At 37.4% G+C, this 23,889-nt stretch overlaps 1 protein-coding gene across 1 annotated transcript in view; it reads left to right on the forward strand.

Moving 5' to 3' along the window:
* The window catches only part of VAV2 (vav guanine nucleotide exchange factor 2), a 523,802-nt gene that overhangs the window by 379,970 nt on the left and 119,943 nt on the right, over window positions 1-23,889 (forward strand). Inside the window, exon 4 of the mRNA XM_053695707.1 lies at window positions 15,377-15,445. Within this exon, the coding sequence (XP_053551682.1) occupies window positions 15,377-15,445 (69 nt within the window). The remainder of the gene's footprint in view (window positions 1-15,376; window positions 15,446-23,889) is intronic.

Genomic DNA, 23,889 nt, shown 5'->3' on the forward strand with positions numbered 1-23,889 from the left:
ACCAGTGGCTGTGAAATATGTTATTAAGTTAATTAAGCATAGTTTTTAAACAACAAGAGCAAGCTGGTTAAAACACGAACAGGAGAGACTAAGCTGCCCCTGGCGGACCCCTGACGCGCGTTTCACGAATAATATACTTTTATCCTCTGTGATTATCTTGTATCTAAGCCTTTGCAAACTGCCCCTTTTTTCAGTTCTTTTGACAGACTTGCAGTCTAGCCAATCAGTGCCTGCTCCCAGATAACTTCTCGTGCACGAGCACAGTGTTATCTATATGAAATACGTGAACTAACACCCTCTAGTGGTGAAAAACTGTTAAAATGCAACCTGAAAGAGGTGGGTTTCAAGGTCTAAGAAATTAGCATATGAACCTCCTAGGTTAAGCTTTCAACTAAGAATAACAAGAGAACAAAGCAAAATTGGTGATAAAAGTAAATTGGAAAATTGTTTAAAATTACATGCTCTATCTGAATCATGAAAGTTTATTTTGGCCTAGACTGTCCCTTTAAAGTTTATTTTGGATTGTACTGCCCCTTTAAAGGGACAGTAAAATTAAATGTAAATGGGTTGGCTATAGCATGTAATTTTAACCAACGTTTTAATTTACTTCTATTTTCAATGTTGCTTAGTTCTCTTGTTAACCTTTGTTAAAGAGTAGTCCTTTATGAGATCAGGAGCACTTGTCTTCAGATCTGGCAGTGGTGTTTTCTACAATGTTAACAATGTTATACATTATTGCAAACACTGCTGCCGTACAGTACTAAAGACACATATAAAATAAATCACTGTATAAATGCACTTTTTTTTATTTGTTTGCTTGCATTTAAAGGGACAGTACAGTAAAACTTTCATGATTCAGATAAAGCATTACATTTCAAACAGTTTCCCAATCTGACTTCTTTTATCAAATGTAATTTGTTCTCTTGGTATCCTTTTTTAAAGAGTAAACCTAAGTAGGCTGATTGGAGCTCAGGAGTGTGCATGTGCCCTTAGCACTCTCATGGCAGTAGTGTTTGCAATTTTGTATAACATTGCAACAAACATTGTTACAAATGCTGCCATAGGGTGCTAAAGACGTGCACACTCCTGAGATCCTATCAGCCTACTTAGGTTTACTATTGAATAAATGATCTATGGCACAAATTTGATCTTAGGAGTAAAGGTTGTTTGAAATTGTATGAACTTTTTGACCAGGAAAGTGTTAATTTGAATGTCCCTTTAATCACTTTAACACTCTCTGCAGACCCCTGGTGCCAAACTCGCATGATACAAGGAGCTGACAAGGATTTACACTCCATGAACGCACCGCTCAAGGCGAAATGTGCATTCAACAACCGTATCTCTCTCTCAGCTTCTTGTTTCACTTGAGATCAGCTTCAGGTTCAAAGTTAAAATTACTCCGAAAAACAGTAAAACTTTTGGGTTTTTTAATGTTATTTCTGTGTTAGGGGCAAATAACTCAAGAAAGAAAATGTGTTAGTCGCAGTGTCGAGTCATGGAAGGCCAATTAAACTTTCATGATTCAGTGTGTGCAACTGTAATGCTTTCTCTTGCTATTATTTTCTCCTTTTCATGAGAGCACTAAATGTACAACATTGTTACAATTCTTGTTGCGAACACTGACACCAAATATTTCTTTATTGAAAACCCAATATTTGTTCCCATTAGATAGAGCATATAACTTCCAATTTACTTTTATTATAAAATTAGCCTTATTTTGTTGGTATCCTTTATTGAAGGAGCAGCAATACTGGGAGCTAGTTGAGCACATTGGGTGAGCCAATGACAAGAGGCATATTTGGGCAGCCACCAATCAGCAGCTAGCTTCCAGTAATTAAAAACTGCATGCTCTATCTGAATCATCATAACATTTTAATTTTAACGTTACTGTCCTTTTAAGACACGTACACGCAGTCATAGAAAAAAGATACCAAAAGGATAAGTTTACAAACTGGGTGCTCTGTCTGTACCATGGAAGTTTAAAGGGACAGTTTACACCAGTATTGTTATTGTGTAAAAATATAGATAATCCCTTTATTACCCATTCCCCAGTTTTGCATAACCAACATGGTTATATTAATGCACTTTTTACATCTGTGATTACCTTGTATCTAAACCTCTGCAGACAGCCCCCTTATTTCAGTTCTTTTCACAGACTTGCATTTTACCCAATCAGTGCTGACTCCTAGGTAACTATACGTGCGTGAGCACAATGTTATCTGTATAACACCCATTAACTAGCGCTATCTAGCTGTGAAAAACTGTCAGCATTCTCTGAGATAAGAGGCGGCGTTCAAGGGCTTAGAAATTAGCATATGAGCCTACCTAGGTTTAGCTTTCAACAAAGAATACCAAGAAAACAAAGCAAATTTGATGATAAAAGTAAATTTAAAAGTTGTTTAAAATTGCATGCCCTATCTGATTAATAAAAGTTTTATTTTGACTTGACTGTCCCTTTAATGTTGACTTCCAGTAGTGTTAGCGTTCTGTTTATGGGCGCATGTTTGCGCGCTGACAGTTATATAAAACATTAGGTGCATTACTGAGATCAGCAAATAAACAGAAATACTTTCTGTGTAACGTCAGAGAAGAATGTTTAACTTCTGGTCCTCATACAACATAAAACTGGGGGCTGCAGTAGCCCTTAATGTTTGGAAGAAATCTGCTTTATTCTTTCTTCTAAAAACTTTGCTGAAGGGAATAACAATATGTTTCTGAATCTGTGAGAATTGTTTGAATTACAGACACTTGCTCCCTTGCTCATGTATTCGGAATTGAACTTCCTGTGCTGCTCTCGCTCTATCAATAAATCTTTTCTTTTGGTTTATTTGTGTCTGCAAATGTCTCTTGCAAGTTTGACTCTTTTGTTGTCACGACTGTCAGGTTCTTTAGTCTCATCTTTATAAGGCTGAAACAGCTGGGATAAATATTGGTAACGTATTCTTTAACGGATATAAAACATGATCATTTAATAAAATAATATGTAATATCTGAGCACTTGTGTGCCTGCATAGTAGTACCTCTGTATTACCTGAGTACTGATGTGCATACATGGTAGTACCTCTGTATTACCGGAGTACTGATGTGCATGCATAGTAGTACCTCTGTATTACCTGAGTACTGATGTGCATACATGATAGTACCTCTGTATTACCTGAGTACTGATGTGCATACATGATAGTACCTCTGTATTACCTGAGTACTGGTGTGCATACATGGTAGTACCTCTGTATTACCTGAGTACTGGTGTGCATACATGGTAGTACCTCTGTATTACCTGAGTACTGATGTGCATACATGGTAGTACCTCTGTATTACCTGAGTACTGATGTGCGTACACTGTAGTACCTCTGTATTACCTGAGTACTGGTGTGCATACATGGTAGTACCTCTGTATTACCTGAGTACTGATGTGCATACACTGTAGTACCTCTGTATTACCTGAGTACTGATGTGCATACATGGTAGTACCTCTGTATTACCTGAGTACTGATGTGCATACATGGTAGTACCTCTGTATTACCTGAGTACTGGTGTGCATACATGGTAGTACCTCTGTATTACCTGAGTACTGATGTGCATACATGGTAGTATCTCTATATTACCTGAGCATTGATGTGCATACATTATAGTACCTATATATTACCGGAGTACTAATGTGAATACACTGTAGTACCTCTGGATTACCTGAGCACTGGTGTGCATACATGGTAGTACCTCTTTATTACCTGAGTACTGATGTGCATACATGGTAGTACCTCTATATTACCTGAGCATTGATGTGCATACATTAGAGTACCTATATATTACCGGAGTACTAATGTGAATACACTGTAGTACCTCTGGATTACCTGAGCGCTGGTGTGCATACATGGTAGTACCTCTTTATTACCTGAGCATTGATGTGCATACATTATAGTACCTCTGTATTACCTGAGTACTGATGTGCATACACTGTAGTACCTCTGGATTACCTTAGCACTGGTGTGCATACATGGTAGTGCCTCTTTATTACCTGAGTACTGATGTGCATACATAGTAGTACCTCTGTATTACCTGAGCATTAGTGTGCATACATGGTAGTACCTCTGTATTACCTGAGCATTAGTGTGCATACATGGTAGTACCTCTGTATTACCTGAGCATTAGTGTGCATACATGGTAGTACCTCTGTATTACCTGAGCACTGGTATTAGTCAGTGATGTGCAGTCACTAGAGGCAGGTGAGGCAGTGCTTCACCTCTCATATGGGCAAAAATATATATATTTTTTATTGGCTTTAAAAAAACAAAATTGTAATTTTTTTCCCCAGCATTTTTTTTCTCGCAGCTATATGTTGTGCAATGGAGAGGCACAAGCAGGTCTGCCCACCATTACACAACATGCTGCGCCATCTACTGGATGAAAGTGGTTAAGATCATTGCATGGCCCATAAGTGCTTTATTTGAGGCAGTCCTATTTGGGCTGAACCAATCCAGCGAGAGGCATTAGTAAGTGGAACATAGGGTTGGGGCTGGATGTTAGAAATCATATAAAACATAACAAAAACGGAAAAAAACAACTTTCATATATTTTGGTTGCTGTCCTGTGAACCTGCTAGCTTTGCTAAAGTGAAAAAGAGAGTTCTGTTCTTCCCCTCTAAGTGCAGTGGAATGTGCCACTGTCACTTCCTGAATCCTTACAGAGCAGGAAAAGAGGCACAGAGAGCAGTGTTTCAGCCACATCTTATTAAAGTAAGATTTTACTGAAAGGGATTCTGTTAGTGAAAATGATAATTTAATGAATGTGGTTTAGTGTTTTTTTACTCTTTTACAGCAGGGTCGTTTTTGTATTTTGTTTACTCAAACTTTACACCCACTAACTTAGCAGCTTGACTCTGTACTTCACACTAAATTATAGACTCATTTTCTGAACTCTCTGTAGCTCTGCTGTTTTATTACTTTAAAATGCAGTGGTCCCCCCCCCTTGTGTGTGTCTCTCTATCTATCCATCTCTCTCCTTATGTGTTGTTCTCCCCCATGGTCTCTTTCTCTCTCTGTCTCTCTTCCTCCCCCTCGGACTCTCATCCCTTATGTAATGAAAGAATCTATAAGCATAATTTGCAGCATTAAAGTAAAAAGTATGTTTTAAACATATTTTAATGGGCATGGATTTCTAGATCTCATAATCAGAGCAAGCATTGTGTTATCTGGCAAGAATTTCTGTTACAATCCTTTTAGACTAAAATCAGATGTTTACTAAGTTGACCAGTTTTCCAAGACACCATTTAAAGGGACATGAAACCCATATGAAACCCATATGCAAATTGAAATAATTTTCCAATTTACATCTAATATCTAATTTTCTTCATTCTTTTGATGTCCTTTATTGAAAATCATATCTAAATATGCTCAGTAGCTGCTGATTGGTGGCTGTACATAGATACCTCATGTGATTGGCTCACCCATGTGCATTGCTATTTCTTCAACAAAGGATATCTAAAGAATGAAGGCATATCCTAGCCACTGCCTCACCAGCCTCTGACGTCACTGCACGTCACTGGTATTAGTACACGGACAGCTTATGTAATATCTGATAACTGATGTGCTTGCACGAAAGAGCTCATAATGGAACAATAACTGGCAGCACAGGGTGTTTGACTTCAGGAATCTAAATAGTCAGTAATTGTACATTTCCCCCTGTGTTTTCCAACACTTGTGGACCACATAGGTGTCCTTGTGTTTCAGGACCATACTGGGAACAAAAATAGTTAGCGTTATGTATGGCTACCACTTTGTATAGTGCTCTTGTCTAAACCATAAAGGCCATTTCTACATATTAAACAGATGCCCATGCACTGTGTGAAGTTGTCTGCATGCAGCACATGACTGTGTGCGGTTACAGTGATGCATTTAGCTCTGATCCCTCTTCTAGCTCTCCTCATATGCAACACATCAAACTGACTTGTCCAGGGAGCTGACAACCAAAATATAGTATGTACTGAGCCATAGAATACTGCAAGTTTATACTGAGTCATAGAATATTGCAAGTATATACTGAGCCATAGAATACTGCAAGTATACTGAGCCATAGAATACTGCAAGTTTATACTGAGCCATAGAATACTGCAAGTATATTCTGAGCCATAGAAGACTGCAAGTATATACTGAGCCATAGAATACTGCAACTGTATACTGAGCCATAGAATACTGCAGCTGTATACTGAGCCATAGAAGACTGCAGCTGTATACTGAGCCATAGAAGACTGCAACTGTATACTTAGCCATAGAAGACTGTATACTGAGCCATAGAAGACTGCAACTGTATACTTAGCCATAGAAGACTGTATACTGAGCCATAGAAGACTGCAACTCTATACTGAGTCATAGAATACTGCAACTGTATACTGAGCCATAGAAGACTGCAACTGTATACTGAGCCATATAATACTGCAACTGTATACTGAGCCATATAATACTGCAACTGTATACTGAGCCATAGAAGACTGTAACTGTATACTGAGCCATAGAATACTGCAACTGTATACTGAGCCATATAATACTGCAACTGTATACTGAGCCATATAATACTGCAACTGTATACTGAGCCATAGAAGACTGTAACTGTATACTGAGCCATAGAATACTGCAACTGTATACTGAGCCATAGAAGACTGCAACTGTATACTGAGCCATATAATACTGCAACTGTATACTGAGCCATATAATACTGCAACTGTATACTGAGCCATAGAAGACTGTAACTGTATACTGAGCCATAGAATACTGCAACTGTATACTGAGCCATAGAAGACTGCAACTGTATACTGAGCCATACAATACTGCAAGTATATTCTGAGCCATATAATACTGCAACTATATACTGAGCCATAGAATACTGCAACTCAATACTGAGACATAGAATACTGCAGCTGTACTGAGCCATAGAATACTGCAACTGTATACTGAGCCATAGAATACTGCAGCTGTACTGAGCCATATAATACTGCAACTGTATACTGAGCCATAGAATACTGCAGCTGTACTGAGCCATAGAATACTGCAACTGTATACTGAGCCATAGAATACTGTAACTGTATACTGAGCCATAGAATACTGCAACTGTATACTGAGCCATTGATGTGCATACATTATAGTACCTCTGTATTACCTGAGTACTGATGTGCATACACTGTAGTACCTCTGGATTACCTTAGCACTGGTGTGCATACATGGTAGTGCCTCTTTATTACCTGAGTACTGATGTGCATACATAGTAGTACCTCTGTATTACCTGAGCATTAGTGTGCATACATGGTAGTACCTCTGTATTACCTGAGCATTAGTGTGCATACATGGTAGTACCTCTGTATTACCTGAGCATTAGTGTGCATACATGGTAGTACCTCTGTATTACCTGAGCACTGGTATTAGTACACGGACAGCTTATGTAATATCTGATAACTGATGTGCTTGCACGAAAGAGCTCATAATGGAACAATAACTGGCAGCACAGGGTGTTTGACTTCAGGAATCTAAATAGTCAGTAATTGTACATTTCCCCCTGTGTTTTCCAACACTTGTGGACCACATAGGTGTCCTTGTGTTTCAGGACCATACTGGGAACAAAAATAGTTAGCGTTATGTATGGCTACCACTTTGTATAGTGCTCTTGTCTAAACCATAAAGGCCATTTCTACATATTAAACAGATGCCCATGCACTGTGTGAAGTTGTCTGCATGCAGCACATGACTGTGTGCGGTTACAGTGATGCATTTAGCTCTGATCCCTCCTCTAGCTCTCCTCATATGCAACACATCAAACTGACTTGTCCAGGGAGCTGACAACCAAAATATAGTATGTACTGAGCCATAGAATACTGCAAGTTTATACTGAGTCATAGAATATTGCAAGTATATACTGAGCCATAGAATACTGCAAGTATACTGAGCCATAGAATACTGCAAGTTTATACTGAGCCATAGAATACTGCAAGTATATTCTGAGCCATAGAAGACTGCAAGTATATACTGAGCCATAGAATACTGCAACTGTATACTGAGCCATAGAATACTGCAGCTGTATACTGAGCCATAGAAGACTGCAGCTGTATACTGAGCCATAGAAGACTGCAACTGTATACTTAGCCATAGAAGACTGTATACTGAGCCATAGAAGACTGCAACTGTATACTTAGCCATAGAAGACTGTATACTGAGCCATAGAAGACTGCAACTCTATACTGAGTCATAGAATACTGCAACTGTATACTGAGCCATAGAAGACTGCAACTGTATACTGAGCCATATAATACTGCAACTGTATACTGAGCCATATAATACTGCAACTGTATACTGAGCCATAGAAGACTGTAACTGTATACTGAGCCATAGAATACTGCAACTGTATACTGAGCCATATAATACTGCAACTGTATACTGAGCCATATAATACTTCAACTGTATACTGAGCCATAGAAGACTGCAACTGTATACTGAGCCATAGAATACTGCAACTGTATACTGAGCCATAGAAGACTGCAACTGTATACTGAGCCATATAATACTGCAACTGTATACTGAGCCATATAATACTGCAACTGTATACTGAGCCATAGAAGACTGTAACTGTATACTGAGCCATAGAATACTGCAACTGTATACTGAGCCATAGAAGACTGCAACTGTATACTGAGCCATACAATACTGCAAGTATATTCTGAGCCATATAATACTGCAACTATATACTGAGCCATAGAATACTGCAACTCAATACTGAGACATAGAATACTGCAGCTGTACTGAGCCATAGAATACTGCAACTGTATACTGAGCCATAGAATACTGCAGCTGTACTGAGCCATAGAATACTGCAACTGTATACTGAGCCATAGAATACTGCAGCTGTACTGAGCCATAGAATACTGCAACTGTATACTGAGCCATAGAATACTGTAACTGTATACTGAGCCATAGAATACTGCAACTGTATACTGAGCCATAGAAGACTGCAACTGTATACTGAGCCATAGAATACTGCAACTGTATACTGAGCCATAGAATACTGCAGCTGTACTGAGCCATAGAATACTGCAACTGTATACTGAGCCATAGAATACTGTAACTGTATACTGAGCCATAGAATACTGCAACTGTATACTGAGCCATAGAAGACTGCAACTGTATACTGAGCCATAGAATACTGCAACTGTATACTGAGCCATAGAATACTGCAACTGTATACTGAGCCATAGAATACTGCAACTGTATACTGAGCCATAGAAGACTGCAACTGTATACTGAGCCATAGAATACTGCAACTGTATACTGAGCCATAGAATACTGCAACTGTATACTGAGCCATAGAAGACTGCAACTGTATACTGAGCCATACAATACTGCAAGTATATTCTGAGCCATATAATACTGCAACTATATACTGAGCCATAGAATACTGCAACTCAATACTGAGACATAGAATACTGCAGCTGTACTGAGCCATAGAATACTGCAACTGTATACTGAGCCATAGAATACTGCAGCTGTATACTGAGCCATAGAATACTGCAACTGTATACTGAGCCATAGAATACTGCAACTGTATACTGAGCCATAGAATACTGCAACTGTATACTGAGCCATAGACTACTGCAACTGTATACTGAGCCATAGAATACTGCAGCTGTATACTGATGAGCCATAGAAGACTGCAACTGTATACTGATGAGCCATAGAATACTGTAACTGTATACTGAGCCATAGAAGACTGCAACTGTATACTGAGCCATAGAATACTGCAACTGTATACTGAGCCATACAATACTGCAAGTATATTCTGAGCCATATAATACTGCAACTATATACTGAGCCATAGAATACTGCAACTCAATACTGAGACATAGAATACTGCAGCTGTACTGAGCCATAGAAGACTGCAGCTGTATACTGAGCCATATAATACTGCAACTGTATACTGAGCCATATAATACTGCAACTGTATACTGAGCCATAGAAGACTGTAACTGTATACTGAGCCATAGAATACTGCAACTGTATACTGAGCCATAGAAGACTGCAACTGTATACTGAGCCATACAATACTGCAAGTATATTCTGAGCCATATAATACTGCAACTATATACTGAGCCATAGAATACTGCAACTCAATACTGAGACATAGAATACTGCAGCTGTACTGAGCCATAGAATACTGCAACTGTATACTGAGCCATAGAATACTGCAGCTGTACTGAGCCATAGAATACTGCAACTGTATACTGAGCCATAGAATACTGCAGCTGTACTGAGCCATAGAATACTGCAACTGTATACTGAGCCATAGAATACTGTAACTGTATACTGAGCCATAGAATACTGCAACTGTATACTGAGCCATAGAAGACTGCAACTGTATACTGAGCCATAGAATACTGCAACTGTATACTGAGCCATAGAATACTGCAGCTGTACTGAGCCATAGAATACTGCAACTGTATACTGAGCCATAGAATACTGTAACTGTATACTGAGCCATAGAATACTGCAACTGTATACTGAGCCATAGAATACTGCAACTGTATACTGAGCCATAGAATACTGCAACTGTATACTGAGCCATAGAATACTGCAACTGTATACTGAGCCATAGAATACTGCAACTGTATACTGAGCCATAGAATACTGCAACTGTATACTGAGCCATAGAATACTGCAACTGTATACTGAGCCATAGAATACTGCAACTGTATACTGAGCCATAGAAGACTGCAACTGTATACTGAGCCATACAATACTGCAAGTATATTCTGAGCCATATAATACTGCAACTATATACTGAGCCATAGAATACTGCAACTCAATACTGAGACATAGAATACTGCAGCTGTACTGAGCCATAGAATACTGCAACTGTATACTGAGCCATAGAATACTGCAGCTGTATACTGAGCCATAGAATACTGCAACTGTATACTGAGCCATAGAATACTGCAACTGTATACTGAGCCATAGAATACTGCAACTGTATACTGAGCCATAGACTACTGCAACTGTATACTGAGCCATAGAATACTGCAGCTGTATACTGATGAGCCATAGAAGACTGCAACTGTATACTGATGAGCCATAGAATACTGTAACTGTATACTGAGCCATAGAAGACTGCAACTGTATACTGAGCCATAGAATACTGCAACTGTATACTGAGCCATACAATACTGCAAGTATATTCTGAGCCATATAATACTGCAACTATATACTGAGCCATAGAATACTGCAACTCAATACTGAGACATAGAATACTGCAGCTGTACTGAGCCATAGAAGACTGCAGCTGTATACTGAGCCATAGAATACTGCAGCTCTACTGAGCCATAGAATACTGCAACTGTATACTGAGCCATAGAATACTGCAACTGTATACTAAGCCATAGAAGACTGCAACTGTATACTGAGCCATAGAATACTGCAACTGTATACTAAGCCATAGAATACTGCAGCTGTATACTGATGAGCCATAGAAGACTGCAACTGTATACTGAGTCATAGAATACTGCAACTGTATACTGAGACATAGACTACTGCAACTGTACTGAGACATAGAATACTGCAACTGTATACTGAGCCATAGAATACTGCAACTGTATACTAAGCCATAGAATACTGCAGCTGTATACTGATGAGCCATAGAAGACTGCAACTGTATACTGAGTCATAGAATACTGCAACTGTATACTGAGACATAGACTACTGCAACTGTACTGAGACATAGAATACTGCAACTGTATACTGAGACATAGACTACTGCAACTGTACTGAGACATAGAATACTGCAACTGTATACTGAGCCATAGAAGACTGCAACTGTATACTGAGCCATAGAATACTGCAACTGTATACTGAGCCATAGAAGACTGCAACTGTATACTGAGCCATAGAATACTGCAACTGTATACTGAGCCATAGAATACTGCAACTGTATACTGAGCCATAGAAGACTGCAGCTGTATACTGAGCCATAGAATACTGCAACTGTATACTGAGCCATAGAATACTGCAACTGTATACTGAGCCATAGAAGACTGCAACTGTATACTGAGCCATAGAATACTGCAACTGTATACTGAGCCATAGAAGACTGCAACTGTATACTGAGCCATAGAATACTGCAACTGTATACTGAGCCATAGAATACTGCAACTGTATACTGAGCCATAGAAGACTGCAGCTGTATACTGAGCCATAGAATACTGCAACTGTATACTGAGCCATAGAAGACTGCAACTGTATACTGAGCCATAGAAGACTGCAGCTGTATACTGAGCCATAGAAGACTGCAGCTGTATACTGAGCCATAGAATACTGCAACTGTATACTGAGCCATAGAAGACTGCAGCTGTATACTGAGCCATAGAATACTGCAACTGTATACTGAGCCATAGAAGACTGCAGCTGTATACTGAGCCATAGAAGACTGCAGCTGTATACTGAGCCATAGAATACTGCAACTGTATACTGAGCCATAGAAGACTGCAGCTGTATACTGAGCCATAGAATACTGCAACTGTATACTGAGCCATAGAAGACTGCAGCTGTATACTGAGCCATAGAATACTGCAACTGTATACTGAGCCATAGAAGACTGCAACTGTATACTGAGCCATATAATACTGCAACTGTATACTGAGCCATAGAAGACTGCAACTGTATACTGAGCCATAGAATACTGCAACTGTATACTGAGCCATAGAATACTGCAACTGTATACTGAGCCATAGAAGACTGCAGCTGTATACTGAGCCATAGAATACTGCAACTGTATACTGAGCCATAGAAGACTGCAGCTGTATACTGAGCCATAGAATACTGCAACTGTATACTGAGCCATAGACTACTGCAACTGTATACTGGGCCATAGACTACTGCAACTGTATACTGAGCCATAGACTACTGCAACTGTATACTGAGCCATAGACTACTGCAACTGTATACTGAGCCATAGACTACTGCAACTGTATACTGAGCCATAGAATACTGCAGCTGTATACTGAGCCCTACTGTAAATATATTTCTAATATGAAACAAATTGAGATATTCCCAAGAGGGACAAGATGGGTTAGGAGTTGATATGCATGAAGGACTAAACACATAATTTATTGTTTGGAATTTACGTGTCGTAAAAACGATGTCCACAAGGGGGTTCTGCATATGTCTGGGTCAACATCTAAATAATATTAAAAACTATAGAAGTGATTTGTTAGGAAAAGAGTTAACAGCGGTAGGGAGACATTTTCTCAAAAAACATGATGGTAAACCTGACCTGCGGGCATGGATCCTACAAGAGGGTTAAACCTGCGTTTAGAGGAGGAGATATTAAGAAGATGTTGTTGCAGCCAGAGAGCAGATGGATTTGTGGATGAATTCAATGGTACCTAACGGCATGAATTAACAGATAATGTTTGTGTCTTTTATGTGAGATCTGATATTATTTTAAGAGGTACTTGGTAATTGGGTAATCAGGGACAGTGCCCTACACATATTTATCTTGATTCTGATCATATCTTTGTATACAGTTCTTAAATGTGAGTTAGATTTTAACTTCTCTAGGGGTAGCTGAGTATTGATGGATTAATGGCAATGTGGATACGGTACACAATATACGGTTTATGCTAAATATTAGGCTATGAAACCTTTTATACTTTGGATAGTGTTACATTATATATGGAAAATGTATTGATTTGGAAATGTTTGTGAGATAATTATAACGCCCCCTGGATGTGTCATTCTGGGGGGGGGGGGGGTGTAGAATTTGTGATGATTTTGTTTGATGATCTGCATTAATATAAAATAGGGCAGGTTAAACAAACGGATTTTCTGATATGGGACTATTGGTTACTGCTATACTATCTCATTTATGAGGTTGAATGATAGGGACCCTAATAGGGAGATGCTCATCATATGCTCTTTTGTTATGTTGTTTGTACTAAGTGACTATGGTGGCTAATATAAATGAGGGGTGTGTCTAAAAACACAACATGACGTCGGGCTCTGCATGAATACTAGAATAATGAAACGATGGATCGTTATATATATTGAATGAGAATACGATTATGTGCAGCCAGTTATTACTTAGGTTGGGGGTGCTGTGTCATTTGTATTTCTCATACACCAATTTCTTCTATTATTTATTAACTATCCCAGCTTGTTATTACCCAGAGGTACTCTGTATACATTGTTATCAATGCATCAGAGGATTCTGGGTAAGATATGCACATTAGATATACAATATCTCATGCTTTTTGCTTCCAATACTGAGTTTGACTACAGTAATCCCCTTAGGGGGTAGATGCTGCACCCCATACAAGTTGAAGTAGTACAGTTCGAGACCCACAGAAAAGTGCAGGTCCTTAGCAGAAATTGACATTTACCCAAGCAGTAGCGCTAGTCTCACAGCCCAGCTGTGTCTCATCAATGTCCATTTAACTTTAAATTAGTGTATCTCATTCAGTACATTTAGAGTTATAATAGGAAACTTAAAGGTCCATTCTAGTAAAAATATGACATGCTGTAATCCATTAGGGCGTGTAAATTTAAGACTATCAACCCTGCACTACTGTGTGTTTAACCCACACACAGTAGAAATACAGATAAGGACCCACAGAGCATTGCTGGTCCCAAGTGAAAAACTGCTGATCCAATCTGCAGCATTTGTTTCACCTCTGAGTCGTACAGCCACTCTGGAGCAACAGTGCTCTGCAGGTCCTTAATGGTGGTATTTCTACTGTGTGTTTAACCCCTTTGCAGGTATTAAACACACAGTACTGCAGGGTCAATAGTCTTAAAATTGAATGCTCTAACAGATTAGAACATTGACTATAATGACCCTTTAAAGTGACATAGTAGCATGATACAAAGTGGAGCCATTTTTAACCTTTTATCCCATGCCAAGAACTAATCTCAGACTTCCTTCTTGTATCTGAAATGTTTTTGTTTATAGGACTGAGCCAAATATTACCCTCTAATTATAGGAATCTACCAAGGGTATAAACTATAAAACTGTCTCTCTGAGGGCCCCTGTTTAAAGCACATAACATATTTTGTTTAAAGAAATAATTAAGCTTTATTTCTCTTAGATATAAACTCTTTTGTTGCAATGCGAACAAAAACATTTTTCAAATATATTAATAAACATAAAGGATCAATTTTCCATACTTCTACTTACTCTGCAGCTGATGTAATAAGTCCTTGGAAATATATTAAGAGGAAATAAACATTAAGAATACTGTCCCTTTAAACATGTATATTAGAAGACTTTTGTTAAGTTACTTGTGTAACTTACCTTACTATTCTTATTTTCTAAAAATGATTTTTAATTTGTATTTGCTTCTGTTTCTCCCCAGGCCCTTCCCGTCTGAGGATACCACAGAGAATGACGATGATGTGTACAGGAGTCTGGAGGAGCTGGCTGAGTGAGTCTTTTAACCTTACTGAATAATAAATAGGGTTGGGGGTTATAGATCTATAAACTTTGTTTCAATCTCAATTTCTTGCTAACGAAAAAAAAATAGCTTTACAGAGAAATCTATGGCTTTTATAGTAACCGACTGCGGCACAAACCTCTGTGTTTGCTAAAGAGCGAGTTTTCATTCCACTCTGTGATTTCTTAAAGAGATTTTTAAATGAATAACAGTACATTGTAAATGCAGTTTGAAGCGTTTTCTCATTATGTTTGATTCTGCAAATAATAATGCAGATTTAAAAATAAAAAAATCCCATATACATTCAGAATTAAAAACCTATTAGATACCACCTAGAGTACCCATAAATGTGTCTTCCAGATGGGAAAGAAAGACATGAGCGAAACGCATATAAAACGCAGTAAGGCCATGCTCCTCTTAAGCTTTTGATTTTGGATATTTAATTAGTTATTGATATTATATAGATGAAATTTGATATTTAAATTGTGTATTTAGGACTCATATGGGAATACCCAGAATTTTTAAATAATTGTTACGGTGAAGCACAATAGAATACTGAGGGACCATCCCCTATTTTAGGGATCTTTTGCACTCGTGTTAACTGTGTAAGGGAATACTCATATTTGGAATATTTGTGCTGAGAAGGTTGTGGGGTGTAATTTTTTCATAGGATATGCTTATTCCTTCATAGGATATTTACACTTGTAAATAGTATTGTGCGCTGGGGGTTATGCATCTTTCTTTCTTCTGTAATTGCTCATATTTTAAAGATTTCCAGCCACAGAGATTACCTTTCTCGTGCCTGCTCGGATCATGCACACAACATACTGTAGTATCAGTATGGGTTGCATTCACAATAATCACTTGTTATACCAGCTGCATATTATTAAAGAGACATAAAACCCAAAGATGTTCTTTTGCCATTCACGGCCGACAGACTGTGATTGAGGCCTAAATTTGATCATTTTCTATTCTCTATCTGAATCATGAAAGTAAAATATTGGGTTTCATGAAAGAGCATTATTTAAATATTTAGGAATTTTTGTCTAGAAAAAATATAAAGTAAAAGTTTTCATAATTATAAACTCATATATATCAATATCAGTTTTGTACTAATGCTAACTGACTTATACATACTTCCTAGCAATGCTCAATGTTACATATCAACCAATGAATGAGCGTTTACAGGAATCCCTCTCAGCCAATGGGCATTAGTATGAGGTACACAGCTTTATCCAAAAAAGTAACCAGTTTAGATGCTGCTATTCCATATGGTTGAAAGAAATGTAATGTGTCCCTTTAAAGCAGACATCGTCAAACTTGGCCCTCCAGAGGTTTTGGAACTACATTTCCCATGATGCTCAGCCAGCTGATATTATACAAGTTTGAGGATGTCTTCTTTAAAGAGACAGTAAACACCTTGTAAGTACAAAGTTTTTCTGCAGTCTTCCAATAGATGAACTTGTCAGCAGAGTCTGAACATTATCAGATCAGATTAACACCGTATTTGCTGCAATTAATGTTCAGTGGTCAAATTCCACCCAACACTTTCTGTATTTGGAGGAGCCAATTAGGACTTGCGCTTGGAGGTGACTTCACTTCCTGCTGTGGTGACTTCACTTCCTGCTGTGGTGTTTCGATTTTGTGGCTTTGGCAGAAAATCAAAAATAGCAAGCTGTAAATTAGGGAGCTATATGTGACAAGATTAGGATTGTGAAAACTTCTATTTCATAAAAGGGTCATAATAAATTATAAAAGAATATTAACAAGTTGTTTTTCTGTACAATATGAAGAATTTTACCTTCCTTTTAAGAACCTATCGGGAGCCTGCACTGATGACTCCCATGGTACCCACAAAAGAATATAAAGAAGGATCGACCAGTAACTAATTTTACAAGGCAGAGCCCATTAGTCAATAAAATAAAGGCTGGCATTATACCCAGCGCTGTGACTGGGTACAGCACTGAATTTGCAGTGTGTCATGCTACACTGATTAGGTTATTTAACAGGTACACTTAAGGTTAATAGAGAATGAAAAGGAAAAAGTAATTGAAATAACATATTGATTAGAAGATCTATTTCTTAGTAAACTGTTCCAGTGGGTCATTGTCGTGCCCTGTGCATACAAGAAGTGAAAAGACAAGGCTCGTTTTGTGTGATCGTATATTTATTCACTCTCCTCGAGTCTCATTAAACCAGAAACAACTGTGTACCAAAAACCCACTCTGAAATCTTGAGTTACTGTTTATTTTCTCAGCGCAGTTTAGTAGGAGTTTGGCTGTGTGTGGCTATTGAGGGGGGAATTAAAGTTGCAAGTGATAGGATTACTGACTCGCTCATTACAATACGTTGCCAAAACCTCATCCTATTTCAATTATTTTTTAACCCATCTACAATCAGTTCCTTTCATACCAAACACCCTTGCTACTTGCTTGGCTTTTTTTTTATATACAAGTTTTCCTTTTACCTGCAAGTTTTTCTTTAGCATATTTCAATATCTACTTCTAAGTACTTTTGGGTTGAATATAATGTCAGGCTTCACTAATCCTGGAAGCCCTCTGAGGCCTCATTAATTAGATGAGAGGCTTACAGATTTGTAGATGGGGAAACATTTTTGGATCCTTGTCGTGTGGTTTGGATCTATTTTTTTTTTTTTGAGTGAGCAACAATCATTAAAACATTCGTTCTCTGTATTTTAGCTGGAATTACAGCTAGTGCTGAATCCTTAAACATATCACATAAAATATTTTATATTTTGTTACTGCCTAGTAGATATGAGACTATTAATCAGGTCTTCTTATAAGGTTCATTTTCTTTTATGATCATTCTCAATGGTCCTTTCCAAGCCAGAAATATTAGTGTGGCATGAAAGCACAGATATTTAATAAGTTTTACATCATAAACAAAGCTTGCTGTATTTAGAGATACAATTTACTGCTATATAAAGGTACTTGGTGCACATACAGGAGCTAATCTGACTGTTCCTGTCTTCACATGTGTCATACCTTATAGATAGTGAGCCCTGTTAATGTATAGAGAGATGCAACTGGATTAAAGGGACACTCATTAAAAATTAAACTTTCATTATTCAGATACAGCAGCAATTTTAAACAACTTTCCCATTTACTTCCATTAACAAAATGTGCACAGTCTTTTTATATTTACATTTTTTTAGTCACCAGCTCCTACTGAGCATGTGCAAGAATAAGTGTGTATGCATTTGTAAATGGCTGATGGCTGTCACATGGTACGTGTATGCTTTTGTGATTGGCTGATGGCTGTCACATGGTACGGGGGAGTGGAAATAGACATAACTTTTAAAATTTTCAGCGAAAATAAATCTACTACTCATTTGAAGTTCAGACTAAGTGCTGTTGCATTGTCTTGTTATCTTGCAATTGTTGATTATGCAAATCTACTGTGTTGACTGGTAACTTAAAGGAACAGTACGCAACTTGTAATTAGAAGACATTACTGTTTTCTTGCTATCAAATAACATATCAGTCAAGTCTAAATATTTTTTTAAAACAAATTAACATCTTGTTTACTGCAGTTGTTTTTTTAATGACAAAATTCCACTAACAATTTGCTTTATTTAGAGGAGCCAATTGGGGCTTTAGTCTAAAGACAACAAGGTTAGCCACGGTTATTGTTTGTATGAAGCCAGTTAGGGACAGATATGTAACGGAGGTAGCCTTGAGAGGTCTGCTAAATGTTAAATGTTGTCACTGCAAGATTGACCCCACTGACAGTGAGCATTTAAAATACCATATTTACATCACTTACAAGCCTTGACACATTGATAGATTTTTAATTCTGCTCGGACATTAAACACTTTGGGTGGGACAGTAATATAAAATGAAAAATCATATATATTTTTTTTATTTATTTATTTTGTTCTCTAATTCTATTCTGAAATTGTGAGCTTTTCAGTTCCTGTTAGAAATGGAAGTTCAGAACACTGTTAAATCCAGCACAACCATTGGCTGCACACTCTAGTGACCTATTTATAACTGTCCCTAATTGGCCACAGCAGAGAAGGTAACCTAAGTTACAACACGGCAGCTCCCATTGTTTTATAGACACTAAAACTTTACACTTATTTTGTCACTTTTTAAACAACTAAAGAAACTTTAAAAAACACATCTACAAGTTATTCTCAGACTAATCTTTTCTTTAAATGCACCATTCTATCTAACATTTATTTAGTGTTTAATGTCCCTTTAAAGGACCGTGAAATTTAAAATGAAACTTCCTTGATTAGGACAGAGCATGAATATGAAGAAAAAACTTCCAATTTTCTTCTATTACCAAATGAGATTGTTGTCTTTCTGTCCTTTGTTAAAGATGATATATAGGCAGGTTCTTAAGCATGCGTATCTCTGGAGCTGTATATAGCAGCAGTTTTGCAAGAATGTTTGTAACAGTTTTATACATAGGGTTGCTACCTTTCCTTGAAAAAAAAAACTAGCCATTTTCATTAGAATCAATTTGTATAAATACTTATTCAGTATATCTTAGGAACCAGGGCCTGACTTGGAATAAAAAGCAACCCTGTAAAAATATGAAGACCAGCCCTATTTTCCGTTGAGTCGTTAGAATGCGCATGCCCCATTTTTCTCTAAGTGGATTACTGGGACACTCCTTCCCCAATATTTTTTTTCAGAATTAAATTATATTACTTTGTATTAAATAAAAATGTCAGATTGATGGTATATAACAACCCTACAGCCCAATTATATCCATTAATCACCCCTTTAAATTGTAGTTTTCCTTCCCCAGCTGCAGCAGCCCACTGGGGAATCTCCTGGTATCTTGGTAGGCCAATCTGGCCCTGTTAGAAGCTAATGCTGTTAGGACTGATTTTAAATGACCATTGGCTTATGATTAGATTCCAATACACTTAGAAGTTTCACCATGATAGCTTATTTATTTATTTATTTATATATTTAATGTTTATTTTCAAATTTAAACTGAACCTTTAAAAACACTGGGTATGTTGGTAAAATACTGTCTGGGTGGCAACCCCTAGTTATTAGCAACACATTTCATTTTAGATCACCTAGGAGACACAGAGCTTCAACTTGTGTATTTTGGAACAGATTGAAGACCACCTAGAGGTGTCGATATGGAGGCATTGCTTCAAAAATGAGAAGCATTCTGGATTTTTCACTTTACGTACTAGGGTACACCTAGAATTTAATATTGATGGAAGCATAATTAACTTCCGGTAATAAATATATATAGGTTGTTATTTGTTTATTTACGAGTCCCAGTGTATACTTTAATGTGAGAGCTATCTATTTATCTATTTATCTTTCTACAGTTTAATTTTTGTGACTATGTGAGAAATGTATGTATATAGGGCTGACATGTTTGTATATTCCTTATCTTTTCAACAATTAGTATCTAGATAAATTGAATAGATTTTATTAAACATGTGTATAATGATAGAGATTTAGCTGACATATAATTAGCATTCTTTTTAAGAGGGGGTGGTCTCTCACTGTGGGTGTGTGTAATTGATTTGCCTATAAATGCTTAATTGTGAAAATGGAAGACCAGGGTCTATGATTAAGGCAATTTCTAGCCGAAACGCGTAAGACCTAGCTCTTCCATCTATTGGCATTTTATGTTTGCTCCTGCTTTTGCATTTGAATAAACCTGCATTGCCGTTTATACATCCGTGCATGCCTCTTGTTTGTTTGTGGCAACCCCTAGTTATATATTGTTGTGAACACTGCTGCCATCTAGTGCATAACATTGTGACAAATATTGCTGCAACACTGCTGCCATCTAGTTCTTCACACATGCGCGCTCATGAACCTATCAAGGTATGCTCTTCAACAATGGATACCAAGAGGATAAATCAAATAAAGTAATAGAAGCAAATTGGAAAACTCAATCTAATTCATGTACAGTATCTCGCCTTTACAGTAAGTGTGCAACCTAAGATCGGATGCACTTGACATAAACTTATTGGATACTGAAGATTTCCCATAGCTGCTTTTACACAGGACGTTATGTAATATATGGGGGCATATTTATCAAGCACCGTATGGAAACAGAAGACCACTACTCCATAACTTGTCCGCCTGCTCTGAGGCCGCGGACAGAAATCAACCCGATCGAATAAGATCGGGTTGATTGACACCCCCTGCTAGCAACCGATTGGCCGCAAATCTGCAGGGGGTGGCATTGCACCAGCATTTCACAAGAACTGCTGGTGCAAGGATAAATGCCAACAGCGTATGCTGTCTGCATTTATCGATGTGCGGCGGACATGATAAGCTACATCGTGTCATGTCCGTCCGCACTTTAATAAATATACCCCTATGTCTCTCTTTTTTTCTAACCAGAAATAGAAATAAATAAGGTAAGTTAAATATTTAGTCAACAAAGAGTATGTTTTTTCACAGACATTGAGAGGTGTCTGTTTATTAAAGGGACAGTCTACTTGAAAATGTTTATTGCTTAAAAAAAAAAAAATCCCTTTATTACCCATTCCCCAGTTTTGCATAACCAACACGGTTATATTAATATACTTTTTACCTCTGTGATTACCTTGTATCTAAGCCTCTGCAGTCTGTCCCCTTATTTAAGTTTTTTTTTTTACAAACCTGCATTTTAGCCAATCAGTGCTGACTCATAAATAACTCCACGGAAATTGAGCACAATGTTATCTATACGGCACACATGAACTAGCACAGTCTAACTGGGAGAAACTCTCAAAATGCACTGAGATAAGAGGCAGCCTTCAAGGGCTTAGATATGAGCCTTCCTAGGTTTAGCTTTCAACAAAGAGCAAAGTAGATTTGATGATAAAGTCAATTAGAAAGTTGAAATTACACGCCCTATCTGAATCATGAAAGTTTTAATCTTGACTAGACTGTCCCTTTAAACAATTGAGTGTAATTCTAGTATTCACTAAATGCGCTGTGCCAGACAAGTGAGTTAATAATGTATATATTTAAAATGACTGTATGAATAAGAATGATATATCCGTTCTGTACTGATTTTTTTCTTTTAATCTGTTTCGCCTTTGGAAGCAGACACAGGCAAGCAGATGAGCAAAGCTTTTAACTAGAATTCTCCATTAATACCCGGCTCTGGGATTACACTGGGACATGTAGATCTATTAAGAACATTCCCACTGCTGTTCATATTCTTTCCCAGTGGGAAGCTCACTGTGTTCAGCATCGTATCAACAGTATCAATATTAGCTGCGTTTATCTTAAAGGAACATAAAACATACAGTTTTTAACAACTTTCCAATTCACTTCAATTATCAAATTTTCTTTGTTATCCTTTGTTTAAAAGCAGGATGGTAATCTCAGGAATGTGCACGTGTCTGCAGTACTATATGACAGCAGTTTTCCAACAGTTATTTATTAGCAAGAACACTAGGTGGCAGCATTGTGTTCCTGTCATGTAGTGCCCCAGACATGTGCACGCTAGCTATCTAGGTATCTCTTCAACAAAGAATAACAAGAAAACAAAGACTATTTGATAATAGAATTAAATTGATATATTTTTTTTAAATATTATTCTTTATCTGAATCATGAAATAAACATTTTGGGTTTCATGTTTTTTTAAGTGTGGAGGACTGATTTCTAGTTGATAATAAATCAACAGGTTTTTTTTAATTGATGCTGTGAGAATAACGTGAGCCACTGACAAGAGACGTGTGTGTAACCACCAATCACTTGACGTGCATGAGCTCAATGTTATCTATATGGAACACATGAACTAATGCCCTCTAGTGGTCAAAATGCATTCAGATTAGAGGCAGTCTTCAAGGTCTAAGAAATTAGCATATGAACCTCCTAGGTTTAGCTTTCAACTAAAAATGCCAAGAGAACAAAGAAAATTGGTGCTAAAAGTAAATTCAAAAGTTGTTTAAAATTAAATTTCCTATTTAAATCATGAAAGTTTTTTTTGGCCTTGACTGTCCCTTTAAGCATATATAATAAGTCACGCTTTCTTAACTTAAACCCATGATGCGTATATATTTCACTTTCATTTTACTGTAATTATTTATTTGCCCAAAGTAGTTAAAATGATTAAATTACCTGCATAGCTAAATGTGTGACACTTGAGTTATGTACGTTGTTTATTTACACGATTACTCACAGCTGGCTACAAACATAATTGCAGTATATGTGATTTATGGCCTTTGATACAAAGCAGCACATGGTTCTTAGGGGTAATCAGACGTGTAGGAAAAAATAAAATGAGAACAAATAAAGTAAATCTTGAAATCTGAACAAATCTTCATAATAAATTAAGATAATTCATTTTAAAGTGTTTTGGCCATATAAAAAGCTGAGATTCTTTCTGATTTGGTACCTACAACCTAATGTTCCACCCACTGACGTGTCAATGGTTTAATTACATATATTATTAGGGAACCCAGTACTTTTACTGTTATGCT

The sequence above is a fragment of the Bombina bombina genome, chromosome 12 (genome assembly GCF_027579735.1).
Source record: "Bombina bombina isolate aBomBom1 chromosome 12, aBomBom1.pri, whole genome shotgun sequence".
Classification (NCBI taxonomy): Eukaryota; Metazoa; Chordata; class Amphibia; order Anura; family Bombinatoridae; genus Bombina; species Bombina bombina.